The sequence below is a fragment of the Rana temporaria genome, chromosome 2 (assembly GCF_905171775.1).
Source record: "Rana temporaria chromosome 2, aRanTem1.1, whole genome shotgun sequence".
Lineage (NCBI taxonomy): Eukaryota > Metazoa > Chordata > Amphibia > Anura > Ranidae > Rana > Rana temporaria.
This window is the reverse complement of record NC_053490.1, coordinates 231415576-231441256: the sequence shown is the minus strand read 5'-3', so window position 1 is coordinate 231441256 and position 25681 is coordinate 231415576. Positions and strand designations below refer to the sequence as shown.

General features: G+C 44.0%; 1 protein-coding gene across 6 annotated transcripts in view; it reads left to right on the top strand.

The window, feature by feature from the left end:
• The window catches only part of SENP7 (SUMO specific peptidase 7), a 133512-nt gene that overhangs the window by 1007 nt on the left and 106824 nt on the right, over positions 1-25681 (top strand). For 3 of the 6 annotated variants that reach the window (XM_040336605.1, XM_040336603.1, XM_040336606.1), the window contains exons 2-6: positions 3507-3595; positions 12787-12894; positions 16460-16527; positions 22422-22592; positions 24343-24425. In XM_040336605.1, the coding sequence (XP_040192539.1) occupies positions 3536-3595; positions 12787-12894; positions 16460-16527; positions 22422-22592; positions 24343-24425 (490 nt within the window). In that variant the 5' untranslated portion in view covers positions 3507-3535. The remainder of the gene's footprint in view (positions 1-3506; positions 3596-12786; positions 12895-16459; positions 16528-22421; positions 22593-24342; positions 24426-25681) is intronic. The other 3 variants (XM_040336604.1, XM_040336608.1, XM_040336607.1) reach the window with 3 other exon arrangements.

Genomic DNA, 25681 nt, shown 5'->3' with positions numbered 1-25681 from the left:
GGATGGGATTGGGTGTCAGCGGATGTTCATTCGCTGACACCCGCAATCTCATAGGGATCAATGTCCCTTTTTCATCCGTACACGGATGGATGAAAAAGCTGACATACGGTCCGCCTGTGTGAAAGAGCCCTAAAAAGGCCTGTCTTCTCTGATTCCCCCGCCCCTTCTTCCACTGTCCCCAATCCATCTCTTGATAGAACAGAGCCTTGGGGGTACTCTGCAGATGCTCAGTTTGCTGTGTATTGCTAGAGAGTTTTTTTTCGTGGTAGGGTGCATGTGACAGGGCCAAGCGGCACTATCCAGACAGAGGGCCGGGGGTCATACAGCCTCATAAGACAGTCGGGGGAGAATAAAAGCTCATCATACAAGCTTTAGAGTGATTGTAAAGTCTCTCTTTTTTTTCTATAAAAATAACATGTTATACTTGCCTGCTCTGTTGCAGTGGATTTGCACAGAGCAGCCCACATCCTCCTTCTCTGGTCCCTCTTCTGGAATCCTGGCCTCTCCCTCCTGTTCAGTGCCCCCACAGCAAACAGCTTGCTTAATAAAAAAAAAAAAATACAGCGGTGGTAATCCACTCGGTCCCGGCTCCCTGCTCCAACGTTGTCTGTATCCAGCGACGGGTGATCTCCTCTCCTGTCCAGCGATGAGAAGATCTTCCGGGATCCAAAGCGCAGCATCGCTGGCCTCCTCTCTCCGCTGGACGCAGCCTGGCGAATGACGCAGCTGAAGCTGTGACATTTCTTTTATTGGTGAGACGGGGCCACCCGTCATGTGACCCCGCCCCCTCTGACGCAAGGGGAAGCTTCCCCAGTAACGTAGCAGAGGGTGCTTCAGAGGGGGACGGGGTCACGTGACAGGTGGCCCCGCCTCACCAATAAAAGAAATGTCACAGCTTCAGCCGCGTCATTCGCCGGGCTGTGTCCGGCGGAGAGAGGTGGCCGGCAATGCTGCGCTCTGGATCCCGGAAGATCTTCTCATCGCTGGACAGGAGAGGAGATCACCCGTCGCTGGATACAGACAACGTTGGAGGAGAGAGTCGGGACCGAGTGGATTACTATCGCTGGATTAAAGGACTTTTTTCTACGGTGTGTGTGTTTTACAACTATTTACATTTCCTTTGTGAAATGGTAGGGTACAATGTACCCCATTACCAATTAACATGGGGGGGGGCAGGATCTGGGGGTCCCCTTTGTTAAAGGGGTCTTTCAGATTCTGATAAGCCCCCCGCCCGCAGACCCCCACAACCACAGGGCAAGGGTTGTGGGGATGAGGCCCTTGTCCCCATCAACATGGGGACATCCTCCCCATGTTGAGGGCATGTGGCCTGGTACGGTTCAGGAGAGGGAGGGGCCGCACTCTGTTCCCCCCTCTTTTCTGCGGCCGGCCAGGTTAACGTGCTTGGATCAGGTGTCTGGTGTGGATTTTTGGGGAAACTCCACGCCATTTAAAAAAAAAAAATTGGGGTGGAGTTCCCCTTAAAATCCACACCAGACCTGAAGGGTCTGAAATGGATATTTGGGGGGAACCCCCACATCATTTTTTTTTTTTTTTTAATTGACGGCGGGGTTCCTCTTAATATCCATACCAGACCTGAAGGGCCTGGTAATTGAATTTGGGGGGACCCCCCACACTTTTTTTTTTTATGAATGAATTCTCTCTGAATTGCCGGGAGCCGACAATTCATTATAGCCGCAAGTCCGGTTTTAATTACACTTTGTGCAGGGACAGTTCTAAGTACGGGAAACATGCGCTATTTCACATGCTTACGTTGCACCCCCCCTAGGTACGAAATTTAAAGGAATATTTCACGTTTATTGTTTCACTTTTAGCATTATTAAATTCACTGCTCCTGAAAAAACTTCCGTTTTTAAAACTTTTCTTTTGCATTTATTACATGTCCCCTGGGACAGGACCCAGGTCCCCAAACACTTTTTAGGACAATAACTTGCATATTAGCCTTTAAAATGTGCACTTTAGATTTCAAACGTTCGAGTCCCATAGACTTTAACAGGGGTCTAAAGTTCTGGTGCGAACCGAACAGGGGGTGTTCGGCTCATCCCTAGTGTGGAGAAAGCCTCTTGAGGGGGGAGAGGGCGAGCAGGAGTGTCAGGACTCCCACTAACACACAGCTCCTTTCTCTATCTGCAAAGTAAACAGTGTCCTGACCCTCCTGCTCTCCCCCTCCCCCCTCAAGAGGCTTTCTCCACACCAGGGAGAAAGCCTTGCATTACTGTGTGGAGTTACAGACAGAAGAACAGGAAGTGAGGATTTCTCAGAAGAAAGAAGGACATTTGAAAGCAAAATCGAAGGATGAGGTAAGTGAAGGAGGACTACACTAAGGTAAATGAAGCTATTTAGGGAATTTTTTTTTTACCTTTACAACCCCTTTTAGTAGATGCATTAATAATTGGCAGACTCCGAGACCTCTATAGGAAGACCGCTATACAGGTGAAGGCCTCCAGCCGGACACCACTTCTGTATAGGTAGAACCGCTGTTTCCTATGGCAACAATCTTGTAGCCGTTACTAACGGTAGTTGTATTGAAATATTTGCAATACGAACAGTTCTCAGCTTACCCCACAGTAACTCACTGTGGGTTTTCACTCCACGAACTCCCAGTCTTTCACTAGACCTTCGATCCAGTAGCCACTGGATTAACCTGAGCTCTTCCACTTTTAGTACTCAGTATCTTCCTCAAGCATAGCCCCTGCTTCCCTGCTGGGTCCCTGGCTTGGCACTCACAGATAGTCTTCAAGCGTCACCCTTGCTTGGCACCCACTGATGCTCTGCAAATCATCACCTTAGCTGTCCCACTGGGTCCCTGGCTTGGCACTCACTGAAGTTTTCCCAGTTCTTCATCGTCCCTGGCTGGTGAGAAGACTCCTCTTGTACTGGCTTCAGCTTGCTCACAGTGGTCTCCAGTAACAAGGTGGATGACACCTTAGTGGCGACAGCCTCCCCTTCTAACTCTGACCATAGCCGGTTCCCCATCTGGCTGAACCACTACTTCTGGTTGGACTACAAGGCAGCAGTCCCACCCTACACTGCTCTCCCGCTTCTGGAAAGGCACTTAGGCAGCCTAGCAGCCAAATGTCCCCGGGATAGGCCTCAGGCTTCTGGCCTAGCAGCCTGGGGCAGCAACACACGTCCACCCAGACAGCTGTCCAGGTGGCACAGAACCCCTGATAACCTGACTCCACCCAAATAAATAGGCTCTCTCAGCAGGCCAAGGGACCAAAGGGAACTGTCTTATCTAATGTCACTAGCATAGTGCCACCCAGTGACCAGAAGAGAAAGGGTGCAACAAGTCCAGATTTAGGAGGGGTCAATTGATCTCCTAACAATTGGCCAAGGAAACCATCGCCTGGCAACTAAATTTGATAGCAACCCTTCCTATACATCAGGGTGCTACATCTACAACCACCTTATAATGTGCCTGCACAAAGTTGCTGAATTCCTGGAGTTCATTAAATCAAAGTGATTATCTTTTTTATGTTCTGCAGAATCATTTTTGAGAGGCAAAGGTGTTATAATGGATCAGCAGAATAAAGAAACCTCATCAGGAACCCAGTCAAGTAGGAAGACATCTGGGGTATGTAACTACAGATAAGGATTTACATCTTTGACATGCAAGATTTTACACTGATGATCTCTGCTAAAGCAAAATAAAATTATATTTAATTGGCCTTTAAAGAGCTTTAGACAATGCTTGATATTCTTGCTAGAATTTTCTTTAAATGGGTATTTTTAAAGTGCAATTGAACATCTGTACAGTTTAATACACTGCTGAAAAAAATTCCACTGCTACATATACATACTGTGTGCGTATTTATTATATATATATATATATATATATATATATATATATATATACACACACACACACACACACACACACACACACACACACACACACACACACACACACACACACACACACACACACACACACACACGCAGATCGTTAGTACATTATAATTGGAAGTCCTATATACTGATTTATTGACTTCCTGAGTGGGAGCGAATTTCATAAACAGGAAATTACATTTCTGGAGGAACTCCTAAAATCACAGTATACAAAACTACACCCTTCAGGAAAGCCATGTTTGTTATTCCACTTTTAGAAAGTCAAACCTGCAGATTTGATTACACATTTTTTTTTTTTTTAATTAACCCCAAATTGCAAGAAGATTTTTCTAGAACAGATATGTGATATTAATAATTTCAAACAAAGGTGGAGCTACATTTTAACCTCTTAAAAAGACTTGGTTCACAAAAGATGCAGTCCACTGAATTTTTTAATCTGCATAAAAGATGCATGTATTGTGTTGTATTATATTCCAATGGCCTTGGTTCACACCATTGCAGTGCATGCTAGTGTAGTCAGCAAAAGTCTATTAGATATGCTGCATTTTTTTCTGTATGGAACAAAATTAATTAACACGGGAAAACATATATGTCCCGAAATCAGATGAAGCAAAAAAATGCACCAGAACGCATCAAAAAACGTGCATTCAGAAGTGCATCGGTAATGCAGAAAGTGTAATGTGAACCGGCCTGTAAAATAAATGCTTATATAGAACTGTTGCTTTTATATGACTTTCTAACATAAGGTGGCCTACTGTACGAGACCAGCTTACTGCATTTTTTTCTACATGGTCTACTAGTAAACATTACCACAATGGAAACACCTATCCATAAATGTACTTCTGTAAGTCCCCACCCCATCAACTAACAGCTGCTACTTGGACTATAAGCTTTCAACTGTCACTCAGTATGATGACCAGCTTTGAAGTAATTGCATTGTTTTGAAAAATGATTTCATGACTTTTGAAGGAATATGTTAGTATAGAACTCTTATTTTGTGTATCTTCCTGGAGCTGCTCCTTAAATTTTTTATTTTTTTTATAATTGACAATTTTTATTAGATTTTAACATCATACAGTGGTTTAAAACGTAAACAAAACAGAATAAAGAACTAAGGGCTCTTTCACACGGGCGGCCCGTTCAGATCCGCCTGCCATTTTTTTAGGCGGACCTGAACGGGCGCTCCGTGTTCCTCTATGGAGCCGCGGATGTCAGCGGTGACATGCCCGCTGACATCCGACCCGCTCCGATCCGCCAAAGTGTGACGGAGGAAAAAGCTACTTTTCCATCCGTCTATCGGATCGGGTGAACACGGACAGATGGTCCGGGTTCATCTGATCCCCCCAAAAGGGAGAGCGGAGAAAAGATAGGGCGGTCCCTGCACAGTGTGAAAGGGGCCTAAAAGGGACTTGGTAGTCGCCAGCAGCTCTGGAATGGGCATGAAGGTCTACATATTACAATTTTTTTTTTGTAAAAGTTTTTATTGAGAATGCATAACAATTACATCAGAAGTAACAAGCATAAGTGGAAAAATGCGGACGTGATATGTATAATATATCAGTACAGGACTAATACATTCAAGTGATGACCGTAGTCAATATGAACCAAATTGAAAGCATACTTGGATCATAGGGTATAATTCTAAGTATAAACGAGGGGGGAATGTAAGGGAAAGGAGACTGCCACAGCTCTTGTGCATTACTCGGTACAGCGTCCAGTTCAGTTACCTACCAGACCTGATATGTTTGTACTCGTCAGTCAATACAAAATGTATCCAGCAAGCCCAAGTTCTAGTAAACTTGGATGGGGTGTCCTTCGCCTGATCAGTTCCTCCATCTCCATAATCTTCTGGATACAATCGAACCAATCAGTGACGGTCGGGCGGTCAGCAGATCGCCATCTGATCGGTATACACATTCTGGCCGCATTAACCATGTGCATGGCTAGAGAGCGACAGTAACCTTTTGGTGTCCTCAAGGAATGATGGAGCAGGAATTGGGCTGGTGTAAAGTCCAAAGTGAAAGTAGTTATGTGGGAGATGGGTTTGTGAATTTCTTTCCAATATGGCTGGAGGTTGGGACAGGACCCCCAAATATGGAGGAAGGAACCTCTCTCTTTTGCATCTCCAACAAGTTTTGGAGAGTGAAGGGTTGATGCGATGTAGTTTAAGAGGGGTTTTGTACCATCTAGAAAGAATTTTAAACGCGTTCTCCTGTATCTGAACATTAACTGACCCCTAGTGAGTCAGCATGTATACGTTTTCCCATTCTAAATCCGTGAGGTCAATCATGAAGTTCCGTTCCCACTGTTGGTTAGCCCAGTTGATTTTGGATGAGTGAGTAGAAAATAGGGTGTATGTTGCAGAAATCAAGTGTCTTTGGGGTTCCCTGCTCGCGCACCAATCTTCAAATTTGGTAGTGCATCTTGACCAGTCTGGCCGTGGGTTTGGTTTATTAAAGAAGTGTCGTATTTGAACGTAAGTCCAGAAGGGAAATGTGTCTGTTCATTTTGGTGGCTAGGTCAGCTTGCGATAGCAGTCGTTCTTCCACAAAAAAATTTCCAGCCCGTACGGTTGGGTGGGGCCAACCTTCTGCTAGAAAGGCGGAGTGCATACCCGGTGTGAAATCCGGGTTCAGTCTGAGGGTTGTCATTGGGCCATTTAGGGAAGAGATCTTATGTTTGTTGCAAGCATCCCGAAAGGCAAGCAAGGTGGAGTGGATCAGGGGGTGGCGTTTACAGTCAGCAGGAGTACTGTGTGGTGCAATCCATGGAATGTGGGCCAATGGAAGGGGAGAAAACAGGTGTTCAAGTCTGACCAAATCCTTGTGATCGTAGTGTACGTTCCAGTTGATTATTCTGGTTAGGCAACAAGCTTGGTGATTTTTGGAAATGTCAGGTAGGCCTATGCCCCCTTTGAGCTTGGGGGCTGTGAGTCTTTCATAGCTCAGTCTTGGATGGAGTTTATTCCAGACAAAGTCCGTGCATGCTTTCTTATAAGTGGAAAAGAAGGCCGGGGGGATTCTAATGGGGCTTGTCTGTAAGATATACAGGATCCTAGGTAATTTGTTCATGTTAATGATAGCGGCCCTGCCAAACCAAGAAAACAATCCAGAGGACCATTTTCTTAAGTCACTCAGTATATTTTGTAGCAGCGGGATATAGTTTAGGGTGTATAAATCTGTTAAGGAAGTTGGAAGTTGTATACCTAGATAAGTAATTGCGCGATTCTCCAGGAGAATGGGAAGTTGGATTGGCATAGCTTGCAGGTGTCAGTGGGTAAGGAGACATTCAGGGCGTTGGATTTTGAGAAATTTTATTTGAAAATTAGTCAAAGTTCTAAAGTCCTTAAAGTCTTTGAGTAAATTAGGTATTGTCGTGAGCGGTTTGGTCAGAAACAGGAGGATGTCATCCGCAAAGGCGGCAAGTTTATAATTACGTTTTTTTATGTCTACGCCTTTGACATCTGGATTGGATCTGAGGCGTCTCAAAGGTTTGAGCGTGAGGATAAAGATTAATGGGGAGAGGGGACAGCCCTGGCGAGTTCCATTCGATATGGAGGCATCCGACAGGCACCCATTCACACGGACTCTCGCTGTAGCGTTGGAATAAAGCGTAGATATAAAATTCAACATGGTAATCCTGTCCTAATGACGGAAATTGAACGATCTATACGGGAATATTTTGATTTTAATGATACGGATGATGTATCCCCCGAAACTCTGTGGGCTGCCCATAAGGTTTCTATTAGGGGCAAAATAATACAAATTGCAGCCAAACTCAAAAAACAAAAGCAACTGGAAATGGAGGAATTGGAAAAGACATATTTGGATTTATGTAAAAAAACATAAATCGGACCCTTTTGGCTTCCCCACTCACGCACTTGATGCTGCTAGATCCGCTTTAAACTTAGCACTTACAGCAAAATCGGGGGAGGACATGAAATGGACTGGGGCTAAAGTTTTATAAATTAAAAGATAAAATAGGTCCAATGTTGGCGCATAAATTATCACCTAGATTTAAATCGAGGACACTCCCTAAAATAAAGCTGGAGGATGGATCATTCACTCTAAATCCTAGGCGGATAATGGAGGTCTTCCATAACTTCTATTCCGATCTTTATGCTGTCAATGGTATTTCTACTTCGGAAGGGATGGATGAATTTCTTGATAATTTAACTCTTCCCAAATTGACTGAAATACATAAGGAAATAATGGAGACTCCCATATCAGCTGAGGAAGTTATGTCAGTGATCAAAAACAAAATTCGATAAAGCCCCGGGTCCTGATGGATTTTCGAGTTCATATTACAAAACTTATTCTAGTATTTTAACACCTTACCTGGTGATATTTTTCAACCACATGACTGAGGGCATTCCTATAGAAAAGATTAAAATTTCAATACCTGTAAGAGTTCAGGTGATGTAGACCCAAAGATGGAGTCCGTAGGGCTGTCCCAACCCTGGTGATTGGTGACACGGGTCAAATGGCTTATCCTGTCAGCCGTGATCAACAGACAGACAGCTGCAGTCAGATTAAATTGTGTGGGTGTCGGGTCCGGGTCTCAACTGGAGTGCTACGTATTACAAAATTAACACACAAACCACAGACATACATCAACAAGGAACAGCACTGCCTATCAGACAGAGGTAGCGCTGAAGTAATTACAGCGAAGGCTTCTCTCACAAAACAGACCATCAATAGGCTTAAATTTCTTTTTAGTGTAGTTGAAATTGAATTGTATTGTGAATCTGGGATGGAGGGACTTGACTGGCATGCACAGAGTTCTGACCTCAACCCGATAGAACACCTTTAGGATGAATTAGAGTGGAGACTGCGAGCCAGGCCTTCTCGTCCAACATCAGTGCCTGACCTCACAAAAGTGCGTCTAGAAGAATGGTCAAACTTTCCCATAGACACACTCCTAAACCTTGTGGACAGCCTTCCCAGAACAGTTGAAGCTGCAACGGGTGGACCAACTCAATATTGTACCCTACGGACCTAGACCGGGATACCATTAAAGTTCATGTGCATGTAAAGGCAGGCTTCCCAATACTTTTGACAATATAGACCCGGATTCACATACATCGGCACATATTTTTGCGGGCGTAGCGTATCTAATATGCGCTACGCCGACGCAGCGCACAGCTGCAAGCACTGGATTCACAAAGCACTCGCTCCCACTCTCTCCTAAAGATACGCTGGGTTTCCTCGGCGTAAGCCAGCGTAGGTGGAAGTGGGCGTGAGCCATGCTAATGAGGCGTGACCCCATGCAAATGATGGATTGAGCGTCATAAAGATACGAATAACGTACAGCGCATGCGCCGTCCCGTGGACGCATCCCAGTGCACATGCGCAGAATCACGTCGGAACTACTCCCTAAGATACGACGGATCACTGCCTACGACGTGAACGTAACCCATGCCCAGCCCTATTTACGTACTACGTAAACGACAAAAGATACGACGGCTTGTGTTCCCTGGTCCATACCTTTTGCATGGGTTGCGCCTCCTATATGGGGAATAACTTTACGCCGGACGTACGACTCACGCAAACTGCGTATATTATGCCCAGGGCGCAACTACGTTCGTGAATCGGCGTATCTCCCTCATTTGCATATGTGCATAGAAAATCTATGGGAGCGGCAAATGCGCCCAGCGTAAATATGCGCCCACGATACGACGGCGTAGGAAAGTTACGTCGGTCGGATGAAGCCTATTTTCAGGCGGATCTCAGTTTATGGGCACGGCGCATAGATACGACGGCGCATACTTACACTTGCGCGGCGTATTTGGAGATACGTCGGCGTAAGTGCTTTGTGATTCCGGCCATAGTGTATATTGGGTGCAACAGCTAATGTATTTTGGGGGCTAAACATCTCCTATATCAGGGGTAAAAAAAAAAAAAAATGTAATCAACTGGTTCCGGTCTCAAACTGTAAGTTAAAGTGAAACTTTGCCCAAAAGGGGAAGTCCTGTATTTCTGCCTCCTCCTCTTCTCCTCTATCACATTCCACAGCTCAAAAAATTGTATATATTGCAGTTCAGCAGTCATTCAGTGTGGTAGCTGCATTTGTTTTCCTTTCTTGGTCTTTTCAGCATTGTCATTCTGGGGGGAGGGGAGTGTTTAGTTTTTTCTTTTAAGGAAGCAGCCCACAGATTGTATATCTGGTAAAGTATTCACAGCTCTTCACTTTTTCCACATTTTAATGTTACAGCATTATTTCAAAATGGATTAAACTCATTATTTTCCTCAAAATTCTACAAACACTACCCCATAAAAAAAAATATTGATTTTTAACTTAGAGGAAGTAAACCCTGGTGGGTGTTACTTCCTCTCTTTCCCTGCAAAGGTAAAGCATAATGGGCTACTATGCATCATGTTACAATTACCTGCATTAGAAGCCTGCAATGTCACAGCTGACAGCGAGCATCCATCTTCACCCCTTTCAAGACGGCGCATGCGTTGTTGAAGTCGTCGCTCTGGGAAATTGCAAATATCTGAGACCGTGTAGGTCTCGGAGATATTGCAAGCACCTACAGGTAAGCCTTAATCTAGGCTTACCTGTAGGTGTAAAGTAAAAAAAAGTGCAGCGCAAATAAAAAGAAAAAAACAATTAAATAATAAACTTATTAAATATACAGAAAAAAATCAATGTGAAGAGAAGTCCATATAAGTAGATGAGAAGAAAAATTTCAATCGTTTTTCAATCGTGAAGTGCAGGTAAGTAATCATGACCAAAGTGATATCCTCCACTGTGCAAAAGATGGCCTCTCACCTTTTTTTTTTTTTTTAAAACTTTGTTTATTAGTTTTCTGCAATTACAATCATCAAAAAGGCACAATAATTGTTAACACCGGCATAAAATGACGTAGAATTCAACATGCCCCTATCAATCAACCATTCTCCCCTCCCTGAGAAGAAGTACCCCGGTCCCTCAACGGAGGAACAATAACAACAGTTGTTCCAGGGTATCCCACGTGGACCACACTTGGCCTCCTATCGTAGATACACAACGAATAGTGGAAATACCTGTAAGATACAGAACAAATCACTCTACACATTCACACACACCCACGCACACCCAAGCATCCATCCAGACCTTCTACCAGCCCCCCCACGCCCAGACTGTTCACACCCCAACCACCCCCCAGCCACCCAGCGATCACCAGAACCCCCCTGCCCATAGCCCTTTATGGCTGAGAGAGTGCGGTATTCTTCCAGAAGGAGTCCGCAATATCCAGCCAGGGCTGCCAGATCTTGTTAAACTTTTTTGGACAGGCCCTGCCTTTTATATATGCACTTAAATATGGGTAAGACCTTATTCACCATACGATACAACATTTGAATATCCGGGGCAGATGCACTCTTCCAATGTAACAAGATCAGTTTCCTAGCATAGAACAAAACTATTGGTATCAGAGTTCGAGCATGAGTTGTAGGTATAGAGTCATTGAGCACACCCAAGAATCCAACCTCTGGATGGCCTCTCCCCTTACTTATTCGACCTTAAAAGGTCACTAGGCATATATATCAACCACTGAATCCTAATATGACACGTCCATGTGATAATTGGCAACTCCGTGTGTATCGCAAGAATCTCTAATTCAGCAGTGAGCTCTACCATATAAAAAAACAAGAAAAAGGAGATCTAGTGCTCTCTGTAGCGACAGTTTAATAAGATGGCACAATTAAAAAAATGTACAACTCACATTCTGGGACACTCTAAGACCGACTGTCAGCTGTTTAGGCGTTCAGCATAACAAAGTGTGAGACTGATCCAGCAGCAGCGATCGCGGGTGACGTTCTGCGTGGCTCCTCCCCCCCGCACGCATTACGTCCTATGGGCGGGACTTCTTCAGCGTGCTTCGGCTGCCTACATCGCTGGCACCCTGGACAGGTAAGTGTCCTTATTAAAAGTCAGCAGCTACAGTGTTTGTAGCTGCTGACTTTAACTTTTTTTTTTTTTTTTATATATGCCGGACCTCCGCTTTAAGTCAGTCAAGAGTTCCACCGTCAGACTGCATCATGTGTAAACAAAAAGAACCATATGATGAGCGCTGTAAAAAGGAGATCAAGTCTGTATTGTACAAGGATTACTCAGCAGTCAGAATGCTATGACTGTCCGTTTATTTGATACCATAAAATCATTAAAAAGAACAAAGACAATCCTTTGTGCTGGAGGTGGTAACATGAACCACATATACACTCAGCTTGTATAGCAAATGGGATGGTACCTTGGGACGGGGTGAAACACACCAGATGACAAGCGGCAGTGAGCTGCAGTAGATGGAACCTCATGGGACCTCTATCCTGTGTCCAAGATGGGAACGAGGGGATGGTGCAGGTGGATGGATGCAAGAAAGCAAGCCCAATTGCGCTGGTGGGTGTCACGTCAGACCGCCATAGGAACAGCCAGTCGATGGTAAGCCTGTGCTTCCCTGGCGTGACGTCAAGCGGCCGGGAAGTGGGAACCAGAACGAGGCTTGGAGCAGATGATGTTGATAGGCTCAAACCAAAGCCTGTGTCAGGGCTGGGCCTGGGCGGGCGGCTCAATATGCAGGGCAAGTGGAGGTAGACACAACGAAGGAGTGTGAAGGCCGTTCAGGCAGTAGTCATGACAACGCGTGTCGGGGCGTGGCCCTTCATCATTGGTATACAGATCATTGTGTTTTTGGCGCTAGACCTTTTTTTGTCTTTCTACCTTCAGACTGCATGCCTAGTCTGCACCAGTGACTCCCTCACCCATGTACATTTAAGAATTAAGGGCACTTGAAGCTCCCATATTTCAGTTCCAACAGATTGCCTTTAGTAACTGTACATTAATGCATATTTAAATATAACTTTCTACTGGGTTTTTCTTATGTGTTTAGCTCATTTTAAGTTTTACCTTTTTTATTTTGTTTTATTTATATTAAAGTTTAAGATTCCAAAGAAAAAGCCTGAAGATTGGTGTGAGGACATTCAAGCATCCTCTCCATTATCGAAACTGCAAGATGATGACTTCAGAAATGTAACTATGCGAAGGGTAATGTATGGTGCAAATATCACGTAGAATGTTTTACTGACAATACCTGAACTCTTGTTACATACAGCTTGATGATATTGTGTACTTACTGCTCTGTAAAATTAGCTTGCTTACAGTTTTACTTTGATAGTACAGTGCCTTGAAAAAAGTATTTATACCCCTTAACATTTTACACATTTTTTTCTTGTTCCAAACAAAAACGTAAATGTATTTTATTGGGATTTTATGTGATAGACCAATACAAAGTGGCATATAATTGTGAAGTGGATTTGTATTTAGTCAATACTTTGTAGAACCAGCTTTCGCTGCAATTACAGCTGCATGTCTGTTTGGGGATGTCTCTAACAGTTTTGCACAACTAGAGAGTGAAATTTCTGCCAATTTTTCTTTGCAAAATATCTCAAGCTCTGTCAGATTGGATGGAGAGCGTCTGTGAACAGCAATTTTCAAGTCTTGTCACAGATTCTCAATTGAATTTAGGTCTGGACTTTGACTGGCCCATTCTAACACATGAATATGCTTTGATCGAAACCATTCCATTGTAGCTCTGGCTGGATGTTTAGGGTCGTTGTCCTGCTGGAAGGTGAACCTCCGCCCCATTTTTAAGTCTTTTCCATCAACTCTGACCAGCTTCCCTGTCCCTGCTGAAGAAAAGCATCCCCACAACATGATGCTGCCACCACCATGTTTCACGGTGGGGATGGTTTGTTCAGGATGAAATGCAGTGTTAGTTTTCCGCCACACATAACGTTTTGCTTTTAGGCCAAAAAGTAAAATTTTGGTCTCATCTGACAGGAGCACCTTTTTCCACATGTTTGGCTTCTTGCAAATTGAACTTCTTATAGTTGTCTTTTAACAATGGTTTCTTCTTGCCACTCTTCCATAAAGGTCAGATTTGTGGAGTGCACGACTAATAGTTGTCCTGTGGACAGATTCTCCCACCTGAGCTGTGGATCTCTGCATCTCCTCCATAGTTACAATGGGCCTCTTGGCTGCTTCTCTGATTAGGGCTCTCCTTGCTCGGCCTGTCAGTTTAGGTGGAGGGCCATGTCTTAGTAGGTTTGCAGTTGTGCCATACTCTTTCCATTTTCAGATGATGGAGTGAACAGTGCTCTGCGAGATGTTCAAAGCTTGGGATATATATATTTTTTTATATATAACTGTAGCGCTACCCCCGCAGGAGCCGCTGGTTAGATTTGGGACGGCATTTTATGTTACCTCTGTGATGTGTCTAGGGATGATGATGATGATGATCAATGACAGAATGTCCAAACAGCAGGGTGTTGTTTTCTGTGCTTTTATTACTTGCCCAACAGGGCAGTTAACTTGGGGTAGATAGAGATAGGTTGGTGAAAGGAGAATTTGTAGATTCAGGCCTATGGATAACGGAAGCAGTCCTGCCTCCAATGGGACTTTAACTCACGTCGCCACTCCAACCGGAGTGGGTGAAGTGTACCTGGACAGGCCTCTCACACCGACCTGGCAGCCAGAGTATCACTTGGAACTTTTGAGGAGGAACAAGTCTCTGCCACTGATTTGGCTCTAATGGAATTAGAAATGGGAGTGGAACCTCTGCCACAGGCCCTGTACTCAGGAACGTGAATAATAGAGCGAATCCTCTCAGCGAATACAATTTGCCTGAATATTCCTCAGGTAGACTTCTTGGTTTTGGGGTCACCGACTGACAAGTTGCAGCATACAACTTCTCAGTGTCCGGCCACCCAGATCCCCGATGGATTGTCTAAGCCCTGTTGGATCACCTGCCTCCGGGCTCACCTCAGACCGACGCCCCACCGAACAGCACAACTCGCTTGGGATCTTATTCATAGAATGTGGGGACCAAGCAAGTCACTGGGGCCCCTTTGCAGCTTCAGTTGCTCAGGGCCATGAGGGCCCAGAACTGGGAACTCCGCGTAGCACGTGCGCCCCGGCCCGGTAGGCCATCTCGCCGGGGCCTATGATGTGCGCACACCCTAAAGGTGGGTGCCGCACCTGGAACCAGGAATGAGCGAAGGACCCACAAAATGGCATCTGCCCAAGAAATACCCTCCCCCAGCATGCCCTACGAGGGAAACACTCCTCTGATTGGCTGCTGGAGAAAGGCGCCTCTGCCTGAACTCCTCTGGCGCCACCTGTTACCCAGAGATGGAAAGGTATCTCTGGAACGCAGAAAGAAACCACAGGACAGCCCAGACTGGCAGAAACCCAATTTACACAAATCAACATGGATGAGAGCAAAGTAACTCTTATCCCCCTCTAAATTTAACATAGCACCTGTACTGAAAGTACACAGGCGCTACACAACCTAACCCTGCTTTAAACTTCTCAACAACTTTTATGCCTGACCTGTCTGGTGTGTTTCTTGGCCTTCATGATGCTTCTTTCTTTCTTTCTTCTCCTTTTTTTTCTTCTTTTTTTCTTCTTCTTTTTTCTTTCGTCTTCCTTTTTTCTTCTTCTTTTTTTTTTTTTTAACTAAGGTTCTCCAACAAACCTCTGAGGGCTTCACAGAACAGCTATATTTATACTGAGATTAAATAACACACAGGTGGACTCTATTTACTAATTGGGGGACTTCTTAAGGCAAGTGGTTCCACTAGATTTTAGTTAGGGGGTATCAGAGTAAAGGGGGCTAGATTCAAATGCATGTCACACTTTTCAGATATTTGTAATCATTTTTTAAACCCATTTATCATTTTCTTTCCACTTCACAATTATGTGCCACTTTGTGTTGGTCTATCACTCAAAATCCCAATAAATTTACGGAACATATGAAACATTTCAAGGGGTATGAATACTTTTTTAAAGGCACTGACTGTAAATTTCAGTGAATTGCAAAAAGTCAAAACAAGCCTGGAAGTGGCAGTTAAGTCCATACAGTATGACAATAAAGATGTCATTTGCACCTGTGATAACCTAGTCAGAACGTCTAAATATGTCAAATTGAAAAGGAAGAAATCCCCCCTATATACATACAGTATCTCCAAATACATTGTATATGAGAATATAAGCTGAGCTTCTTTTCTCTGTCATGTTTGATAACGCGGTTAGCTAGTTCTCTTTTAATATCTCCGAAAATTAATACTGCGGTATGCGCATGGTCAGAGCAAAATCTCCGAAAAACTATAAATGCCTCAATATTAAAGTGATACTAAAAGGATAACAACATTTTTTTTTAAATAAATAACATCTCATACTTGCCTGCTCTGTGCAATGGTTTTGCACAGAGCAGCTCCGACCCTCCTCTTCTTGGGTCCCCCCGCCGGCTCTCCTGGCATCCCCCCTCGCAGAGAGAGCCAATAGCAAGCCGCTTGCTATTAAGGCTCTCATGCTCGCTCTTGAGCTCCTCTCTGTGTGTCCATAAAGCACACACAGTGGGGCTCAGCCCTGCTCCCTCCTTGCTGATACCATTGTCCACCCAGTGATGCATATGTGTAGGCATTTAAAGCCCACCATGTTGACACCACATGTGTTATGTGGGCTGCAACAGGGTAAAAGAAGATTAGGCGGGTTTCAGTGGGTGTTGATACAATAGCAGTTTGTTACTTATGTATGTTTGTTTTTACAGGTACGTCATTCGTCATATGAAGAATATAACTCCCATGCATATAATAGGAATACTTTGAGGTTTGACAGGTATAAATCATTTTTTTTTTTTTTAGTACCTATTGTCTTTGTTACCTTTTGTAACAATCTTTCATAACATTTAGTTTATTTTTTGGAATTCTTGCATTGTATTTTCTTACCAATATCCCCAAAAAATGTAATATCCTTGACAGAAATACCATGACGTGGGGTCCACATTCGTTATAATGTACTTGTAGTCGGTTGTATCTTGTAACCTGAGTGTGGAATTGCCAACTCCGGGTACCTGCACATGATACTTTATTTTCTGAAAATAACAGGACCCCAAAACCTAGGGCGCTGTTATGCACATTGCTACCAGATCACTCTCACCTCCGCTAAGTGCGGTAAGCAACCTTACAAGTCATTGGAACAGGATGAAGGTGGCAGGACACAGCGTGACCATGTAAGGTCCTTTAGTGAAGCACTCGGGCATCAGAAGGTACATATTGTGTAATGTTACGACCAGGTTGTAAACTGCAGCTGTAATACAGGTTCTTCGCCACCCAGAGTGAGAACAGGTTTCTGCTATGTTTGGGAGACCTGACATAACTTCCTACCCAGGTGACACATCAGGAAGAAAGGAAAATCTTCACAGACAGCCGTTGTTAAAAGAAAAAAAAACTTACAAATGTCTCCAAACCTTTCACCACGCTGTCAAAAAAATGGATTTGATGTTTTCTATGTCCAAATTGGGGATATTTTTTTTTTGATTGTGAAAGCAATCGGTTTTCCTGGACCAGAACATTTTCCTGCTGCGCTAGTCTGGAAGTTCAGACAGTTTACTCTAGTTTGAGTTTTACATGATCCAGCTGTCAGAGAGCTTTGAGAGGAAAGTATTACAATGATCACAGCACTGGCAAGACTGTTGTAAAATGGCAATATGTAGAGCATGCTGTGCATGCCACGGGATATTTAAAGTGGAACTATAGACAAAACTTTTTTGTTTCATTTTGGATAGAGTAAGGGAAGGTTATAAGTCCTTTAAGGTTAATTTGTGCTTTTTTAATTCGAGAGATTTCCATTCACTTTCTGTTCCATAGCGAAAACAGGAAGTAAGAGGAAATCCCTGCAAATTAAAGCGGAGTTCCACCCTAAAGGGGAACTTCAGCTCATCGGATTCCTTCGGGGGGAGGGGGGGACAGGATATCTGTCAAAGACAGGTATCCTTTCCCACTTCCGGGAGTCCGGCCGCGACGTCACCGCGGGGCTCCCTCCTCCTCCCCTGGAGGAGCGGGGCCTCGCGCATGCGCAGTAGGGTTCCCAGCGTAAAGCCGAATGGCTTCACTGCCGGGTTCCCTTACCCGCAATGGCGACGGCAGCACCCGACCGCTGATGGGAAACATCAGCTGTGGTGCCAACATCGAGGGACACCAGGACAGGTAAGTCTCCATTTATTAAAAGCCAGCAGCTGCAGTATGTGTAGCTGCTGGCTTTTAATTTATTTTTATTTTTTTGCCCGGGGTTGCCTGGAACACCCCTTTTTAAGGGAATCTCTAGGGGACCCCCAAGTCACCAAAACTAGTGTTCGTATTGGAAGATTTCCCCTCTATTACTTTTCTGGTATTTTTTTTTTACGTTCACTTTCAGTGATGATTGTAAACAGACCAAACAGAGGGTGAATCTCCTTACCGGGGGCACAGAAAGCAATAAAAACTGACAGGTGTTCTAATCCCTCTCCACTCTATCCAAAACTTAAAAAAAAAAAAGTTTTGCCTTTTAGTTATACTTTTAGGAGCTGTGGGAGGAGATATAATAGCATGTACAAGATTAGCATTAAGAATGGAAGTTTCTTCCCTTCCCAGGCTTCACACACTGCTTGGTGCCAAGTACCAGGCCTAAGCACTGTCCTAGGGGGATAGAAAGTGGGCATACATAGCCCTAAGTAGGTTTTGTGTTTGTAACATTTGACATGGAACTTTTTGGGGTTTGGAGTAAGGAAGGAGCACAGGAAAGGTGAGACTTGTTGTAGAGGTTGCTATCAAGTGAACCTTTTTCTTTGCCTAGCACAGGCTCACTTTAAAGACTAAGGCCCGGATTATCGTACCTCGGCGCATAGTTATGCCGGCGTAGCGTATCAAATATACGCTACGCCAACGTCGCGCAGAGCGGCTAGCACAGTATTCACGGGCGCCGTCCCGTGGACGCATCCCAGTGCGCATGCTCAGAATCACGTCGGAAATACTCCCTAAAATACGTAGAATCACTGCCTACGACGTGAACGTAACCTACGCCCAGCCCTATTCACGTACTACTACGTAAACAACGTAAAATAAGACGGCTGTTCCCTGGTCCATACCTTAACATGACTTACACCTGCTTTATGAGGCTTAACTTTACGCCGGACGTACGACTTGCATAAACCGCGTATATTAATGCGCCGGGCGCAAGTACGTTCGTGAATCGGCGTATCTCACTCATTTGCATATTCAATTTGTAAATCAATGGGAGCGCCCCTTGTGGCCAGCGTAAATATGCGCCCAGGATACGACGACGTAGGAAACTTATGTCGGTCGTAGGAAGCCTATTTTCAGGCGTATCTAGTTCTGTGGGCACGGCGCACAGATAGGAAGGTGCACATTGACACTTACGCAGCGTATCTCGAGATACGTCGGCGTAAGTGCTACGAGAATCCGGGCCAGAGTTTACATTCTAAGTAATCAAAAGGGTCCAAGACAAATTCTATCACAACTGGTGCCAATGGCCGTAGCAACCAATAAGCCCTTTATTTTTTTTTCCACAGCTTGGTAAATGAAAATGTAAAGCTTCTTGGCTGCGCTCAGCTCAGACAAAGTTTGTCTTAGACACTTTTTTTGATTAATTTTCCTCTGCAGGGTCCAAGTAGAATATAAAATACACGGTGCAATTTAGTAAAATGTAGCTGGCTAATGACCATTTAGGTCACTCCTGAAGCCTGGCTGAAAAACTTCAACATTGTTTGCAGTGTTGCATCCTGGATTATTGGCAGGATGCAAAAACGTTTGGCCGCTCACTCCTGTGTTCAAATGTGGTGCATGCGCAGTGCACTTTCTTCTCAGCAATGCAGAGCTCAGCTGTTGCTGCTATAGTGGGGAGTCCTAAATGGCCTACAGGTATGCCAGCTACATTAAGCAGTCTTTTACAAACTTTGTGGGTCTACTTGGACCCTTGTCTGTGTAGCCTATTTTACAAAAAAAAAAAGTGAACGTTGCCTTATAAAGCACAGTCCACCCTTCTAACTTTTGTTTTATGTTACATCTGTATTGGAGTCTAAAATTTTCCATGCCACCCACCCACCCTTAAACACCTTCCCTAATCCTTACCTGAATTGGGGGAATCTTCTCCCTGAACACACCGGTTTTCTTTTGAATATAGCATGGCTCATGGCAACAAAAACACCATCCATTTATTCACGAGGACTGCAAGTGCAAAGACTACAAGTCCCATCTGCCACTGCCACAGAGGAACTCCTAAATCTCAATGGAGCACAAGTGCAGTGACGTCATTTGTAATCCACGGTTTACTTACTCCAGCCCCATGACCAAAACGCCATACATACCAGTCTGTGTGTGTATTGCACCTGCAATGTACTGATTGTGGTTGCAGTGCCCTGCAGGCTCCGGTGCAAAATGCAACAAATTAATTTTTTTTTCTGTATTTGACTAATGTGGATGCATTGACTACATTTTTGCAAAAAGTGGAATACGCCTTTTTTTCCTTGTATTCTAAGCATCTATTTCATTTAACCTCTTGCATACTGCCCACCTGCACAGGCAAAGCCACATACCCATACGTCGCTGCCTGTTTCTTGGTTTAGGGTGTGTGAGCATGTCAGCAAGTCCCAGATTCACAGCTAGAACCTGCTGATCAGCTGTGTACAATCAACACAGGGCTTTGTACAGAGGCAACGATCTATCTGTTTCTCATCCCTGTTTTGCTAAGAGATCTATTAGTAAAAGCAGCACACTTTACACATAGTTAGGCACACGTTTAACCCCTTGGTCGCCCTAGATGTTAATCCCTTCCCAGCCAGTGTCATTAGCACAGTGACAGTGTACTGTATATTATAATCGCTGATCACTCTATTAATGTCACTGGTGATGTCAGTGCAGTTACTCAGTTCCCCCACAATGTCAGTTAGTGTCAGATTGTCTGCTACACTATTGCAGTCCCATTATAAATCACTGATCACTGCTATTAGTGGTAGAAAAAAAAAATCTGTATATATACCATAGTTTGTAGGCGCTATAACTTTTCATGCAGATCAATCAATATACACTTATTGGAATTTTTTTTCTTACAAAAGACATATAGCGGAATACATTTTTGGCCAAAATTTTATAAGGAAATTCAATTTTGTTTTTCAAACTTTTGGCATCGTGTCCACGTTGGAGAAGCACTCTCCTTGTTGGACACCTGTGCGGGCTCGCTCCCGAGTCCCGCATCTGTGTCCATTCACACAGAATGCAGGATTTGGCGCTGTGTCATTGGATTTAATTGACAGCAGCGGGAGCCAATCCGGACCCGAGACACCAGCTAGAGATCGTGTGCTCGTTCCCGGACGGAGGATGACGGCGTTCAGGTAAGTAAAATGGGGGGGGGGGGGGGGGGTTCAGCACTACAGAAGGTTTTTCACCTAAATGCATTCAGGTGAAAAACCATGGGGGGTTTGCAACCCCTTTAAAGAGCAAAAAAAAATGGCCTTCTGCAGGTGGTTAAGACATGTCATTATTATGACGTTGTTTGAAAATGAGATGAAACAATTGTTGCTCATAGTAATTTAACAGGTTTTATGGTTTAAATAAATGAAGGATTCAATTTGCTATAAGCAACAGTTTTGGTATGTCCCTGTTCTCATACATCTGGCCAAATAGTTTAAGTATTTTTTTAAAGGTAAACTGACAGTGTATGTTTTGTGCTTTAAAACTGCTTTTAAAAGCTGCTGACCCGTATAAGGCCTTATGCACATGGCTGTCTGCAGACATAAGATAACCTAGCATAAAAAAAATTAAAAAAACACAGCGTTTTCCCGTACTTGGGGAACTACATGTGGGGTGTACAGCCATTCAAAGAACTAAATAGATGTACACCCCCTGTACTTTTTGTAAATGCTGATGTTTCTGTGCATGCGTGTAGGACATCTATTCAAAGCATGGCTCCCCGGGTGCAGAAAACGCAGTGTTTTCCTGTACATGGGGAGCTTTATTCGAAAAATGACTTGCTGCCCTCCAGCCACTGGAAAATGCTGTGTTTTTAAAATGGGTATTTTATGCCTGCAATGTCTGAGCATCTAGAAGGCACGCACATGCATGCAGAACCTTTCAGTGTTTCTGCTTTGTCTCAGCCCAGGTTCACACTGGGTACGATTTCCTTCGATTTGAGATGCGATTTCACATGTGAAATCGCATCTCAAAATCGGCAGCATTTGCCGCCAATTGTCGGCAATGACACTGTCCTAATCGGTGCGACGCCGCATCTGCGGCGCTGCACCGATTTCAAAAAGTAGTTCCTGTACTACTTTTTGCGATTTCGGGCCACGATTTACATAGACATCTGTGCAGAAACCTGCACAGATGTCTCTTAAATCGCGGCCGAAATCGGGACTGCCAGCGGGAGTGAAATTGTGCGAGTTCAGCTGAACTCGCACGGCTTCACTCCCGCGCGAGTTCAGCTGAACTCGCACGGCTTCACTCCCGCAGCCCAGTGTGAACCTGGGCTCAATGTCAGGCCTTTCTGATCGGACAGAGCATCAACACTAGGTCCCTGCACCTTTATGACTTTACTTTTTTTATTTTTTTATGTTTTTCTCCTTTTTCTTTTAAAGCAACAACTGGGTGTTGTTCTTTTTCTAGTATAGACTTCAATATATCTACACAATGAAAAATAAATAAATCTGTCTATATATCTGTTATATTCACTAAAAACAGGCAACCAAAAATTATCCTGATGGATATCCTAAGAAGTGGTGAAGGGAAACAGGCTGCACATAAAAATATTTCTGATTCAGTTTCTTGTAATGATGGAAATTTTCAGATTAATCCTGTTTCATCAGCTTCCTATATACAACCCCCAGCAACAACAAATGTGTGCTTGTCCAGGTATAGTATAATAGAACTAGGGAGAAACCTTGTATGAATGGTATTATGTAACGGCATGTAAAAGTGTGTTTATTCATATAAAGTTGTTTTGGCTAATGGTGGCTGTTAAAGTTCTCTGTTATGTACAGATGTTTAAAAGAATAGTGCACCTTTTACAAAAAAAAAATTAAAAATGCCTTTGCAGATGAGATAGACTACAGCGTTGACCAAAGTTGAATAATGTAGGCCATTTGCATACCTCATGAAGCCTGACTAAAAAACACCCAGAGATTGCATCATCCCATCCTGCCTTGTTGCTAGAACATTCTTAAAACACGCCCAGCTGTGCTGTTCGCCTTTACCATCACAGGAGCGAGCTCTTTCTCTGATTCAAACCCCTTTACATGTGCTTACTCTCCACTAATGGAGCTCTGAGCTCGGCATTTTAGAGCTTTTTCCTGTAATGGTCTTAGCAACACCCTAGCAACAAGGCAGGACTGAGCGATGCAGTCTCTGGGAGTTTTTCAGTCAGGCATCATACTGTACATAAATGGCATACAGCCATAATTCAATTTTGATCAAAGCTGCTGGGTTTGTTTTTATCTACAGATGGCTCTTAGATTTTTTTGGTAAAGGTGAAAGATACCTTTTAAGCAGGGGTTTATCATGTTGGTTCCTACTTTCTTTAGATTCTGTTCTTGGCAAATGTGATAAACTCTACCTACTGTTTTACTAGAAACTATCACCCAACAAGTAGGTTTTCCATTTGGCTTTTACCCCTTCTCTTCAAGCACTGCGTTTCTAAGTATAAGGCTTCTCAAGCCTTCTAGTGTATGTTTTGGTAGAAGCAGACCATATTCGTTACTTTTAATGTTTTACATAGGAACTAGTTATTAGGAGGCTGCCCACATACACAACAATGGTTCTGACAAGCTATATACACAGAATGAGAGTGTGCGCACGTGTGTGTGTGAGCATGCACTCCAGGGCTCAAGTCCTGCGGGAACGCGTGGGAACGGAGTTCCTGCACTTTTTTCACAGCAGGAACTCAGATCCCTTTGCAGGACTAGAGCAGCCGAGCCGCCCAAGCCAATCCTTTACTAAGTGGCGATGCCCAGCTCGAGTCACTGTCAGGGGCAGGCGAACCTTAGTAATACTTTATGTTACTATTCATCAGGTAGTGTGCGGCTATTCCGTCACTTCCTCGATGCCGCAATGTCTTCTGGGAGCTTTTGTCATTGTTCCCAGGAGACATTGCGGAGGTCTGCCGCAAGTTATCCCGGGATTTAGAAAGAACTTGCTTTATATACAGGAAGTGGCCAGTAACATAAATTACTAAGGTACAGTGAATCGGAAAAAAAAAAACCTTGCAGTTTAGTAATTATGCATATGAGCGTATCATTTTTTTTTTATTTTTTTTTTGTGGGGGAGTGGATCTTGGGTGGGAGTTCCCACACTTTTTTTCCCCAGGACTTGACCCCTGATGCACTCCTATGTAGATTAGTGGTGTTGTCCATATTGAATAAGTACAAATCCTTAAAATATTTATAATGTTGTGTAAGGTCTATGCATTTGTGGGGGACGGTATAGCTTTAGGTAGTGCAAAGATGCTAACCGACTAAAGGCGAGGATTGATTCGCATTAAACAAAAATTCAAAAGGTTATCGCAGCTCAAACTAGGGAGTGGTCTTCTAACATTTTTATTTTAACCACCTTGAATTTTAATTTATATAAAAATCGCTAACTACTAATTGTTCACTTTGATTTTTAGGGCACCACGCATTAGTTTCGAGCAGTACAGAGAAAGAGAAATTGGTACCAAAAATGGAGCACGTAGTCCAGCGAATTGTAAAGGTTGGTCTTTTAACCACTCTCCCCCCCCCCCCCCCCCCCTGAAATCTATATGATCAGCATTACTCTACATAATGCCTTACACTAAAAGAACATTAATCTATGTCTTTTCTTTTGACAGTGAACCAAATAAAATTTTATAGGTAGGCATAGGGGGTCTATTTAACAATATCTTCATCCAAGTTTTACACAACTTTCACTCAAGATTCCTACATTTTTCAGTAAGATTTGGAAAATTTGGAAAATGTTAAAATCTCAGGTGAAAGCCTTTTTTCTTTTTTTTCTTTTTAGAGTGGAAACATTGATAAATACAATTATAATTAGGTTATATGACACATAATACCAGCACTATTACGTTTGTCCTCGGCATCTAGTCTTTGAAGTGGAAGTTGTCAAGATCTAACTAAGGCTGAACCTGTTCCAAGAGTATTCTTTTTAGCCTGTGAAAGAAAAGATGCCTATACTTATAAAATTCTGTCGCTCCGGTCCAGTCACATGATCTCTCCAGTGGTGGTTTAGTGTACAGGTGAGATCACCGACAATGGTTGCAAATGCAGGGGACCTGATCATGTGAGCGGCTTCAGAATAGGTATAAGCATCTTTTATTAGACATGGTAGATAGAGTAGTCCTAGAATAGGGGTGGGAGTAGGTTTAGGCTTAATTAGATTTTGACTAAACTTCCACTTTAACCACTTCCCGCCCGGCCTATGGCCGATTTACGTCCGGGAAGTGGTTATGAAATCCTGACAGGACGTTCTAGAACGTCCTGCAGGATTTCATGCCGCGCGCGCCCGTGAGGGCGCGCATCGCGGCGATCGGTGATGCGGGGTGTCAGTCTGACACCCTGCATCTCCGATCTCGGTAAAGAGCCTCCGGCAGAGACTCTTTACCACGTGATCAGCCGTGTCCAACCACGGCTGATCACGATGTAAACAGGAAGAGCCGTCGATGGCTCTTCCTCACTCGCGTCTGACAGACGCGAGTAGAGGATAGCCGATCGGCGGCTCTCCTGACAGGGGGGGTTAGCGCTGATTGTTTATCAGCGCAGCCCCCCCTCGGATCGCCACACTGGACCACCAGGGATGCCCACCCTGGAGCACCAGGGTGGGCAAAAAAAAAAAAATGACAGAAAAAAAAAACAAAAAAAGCATAAAGAAAAAAAAAAAGATGCCAGTCAGTGCCCACAAATGGGCACTGACTGGCAACCTGGCAAAAATCAGTGCTGCCACCCCAGTGTCCATCAGCGCCACCCCAGTGT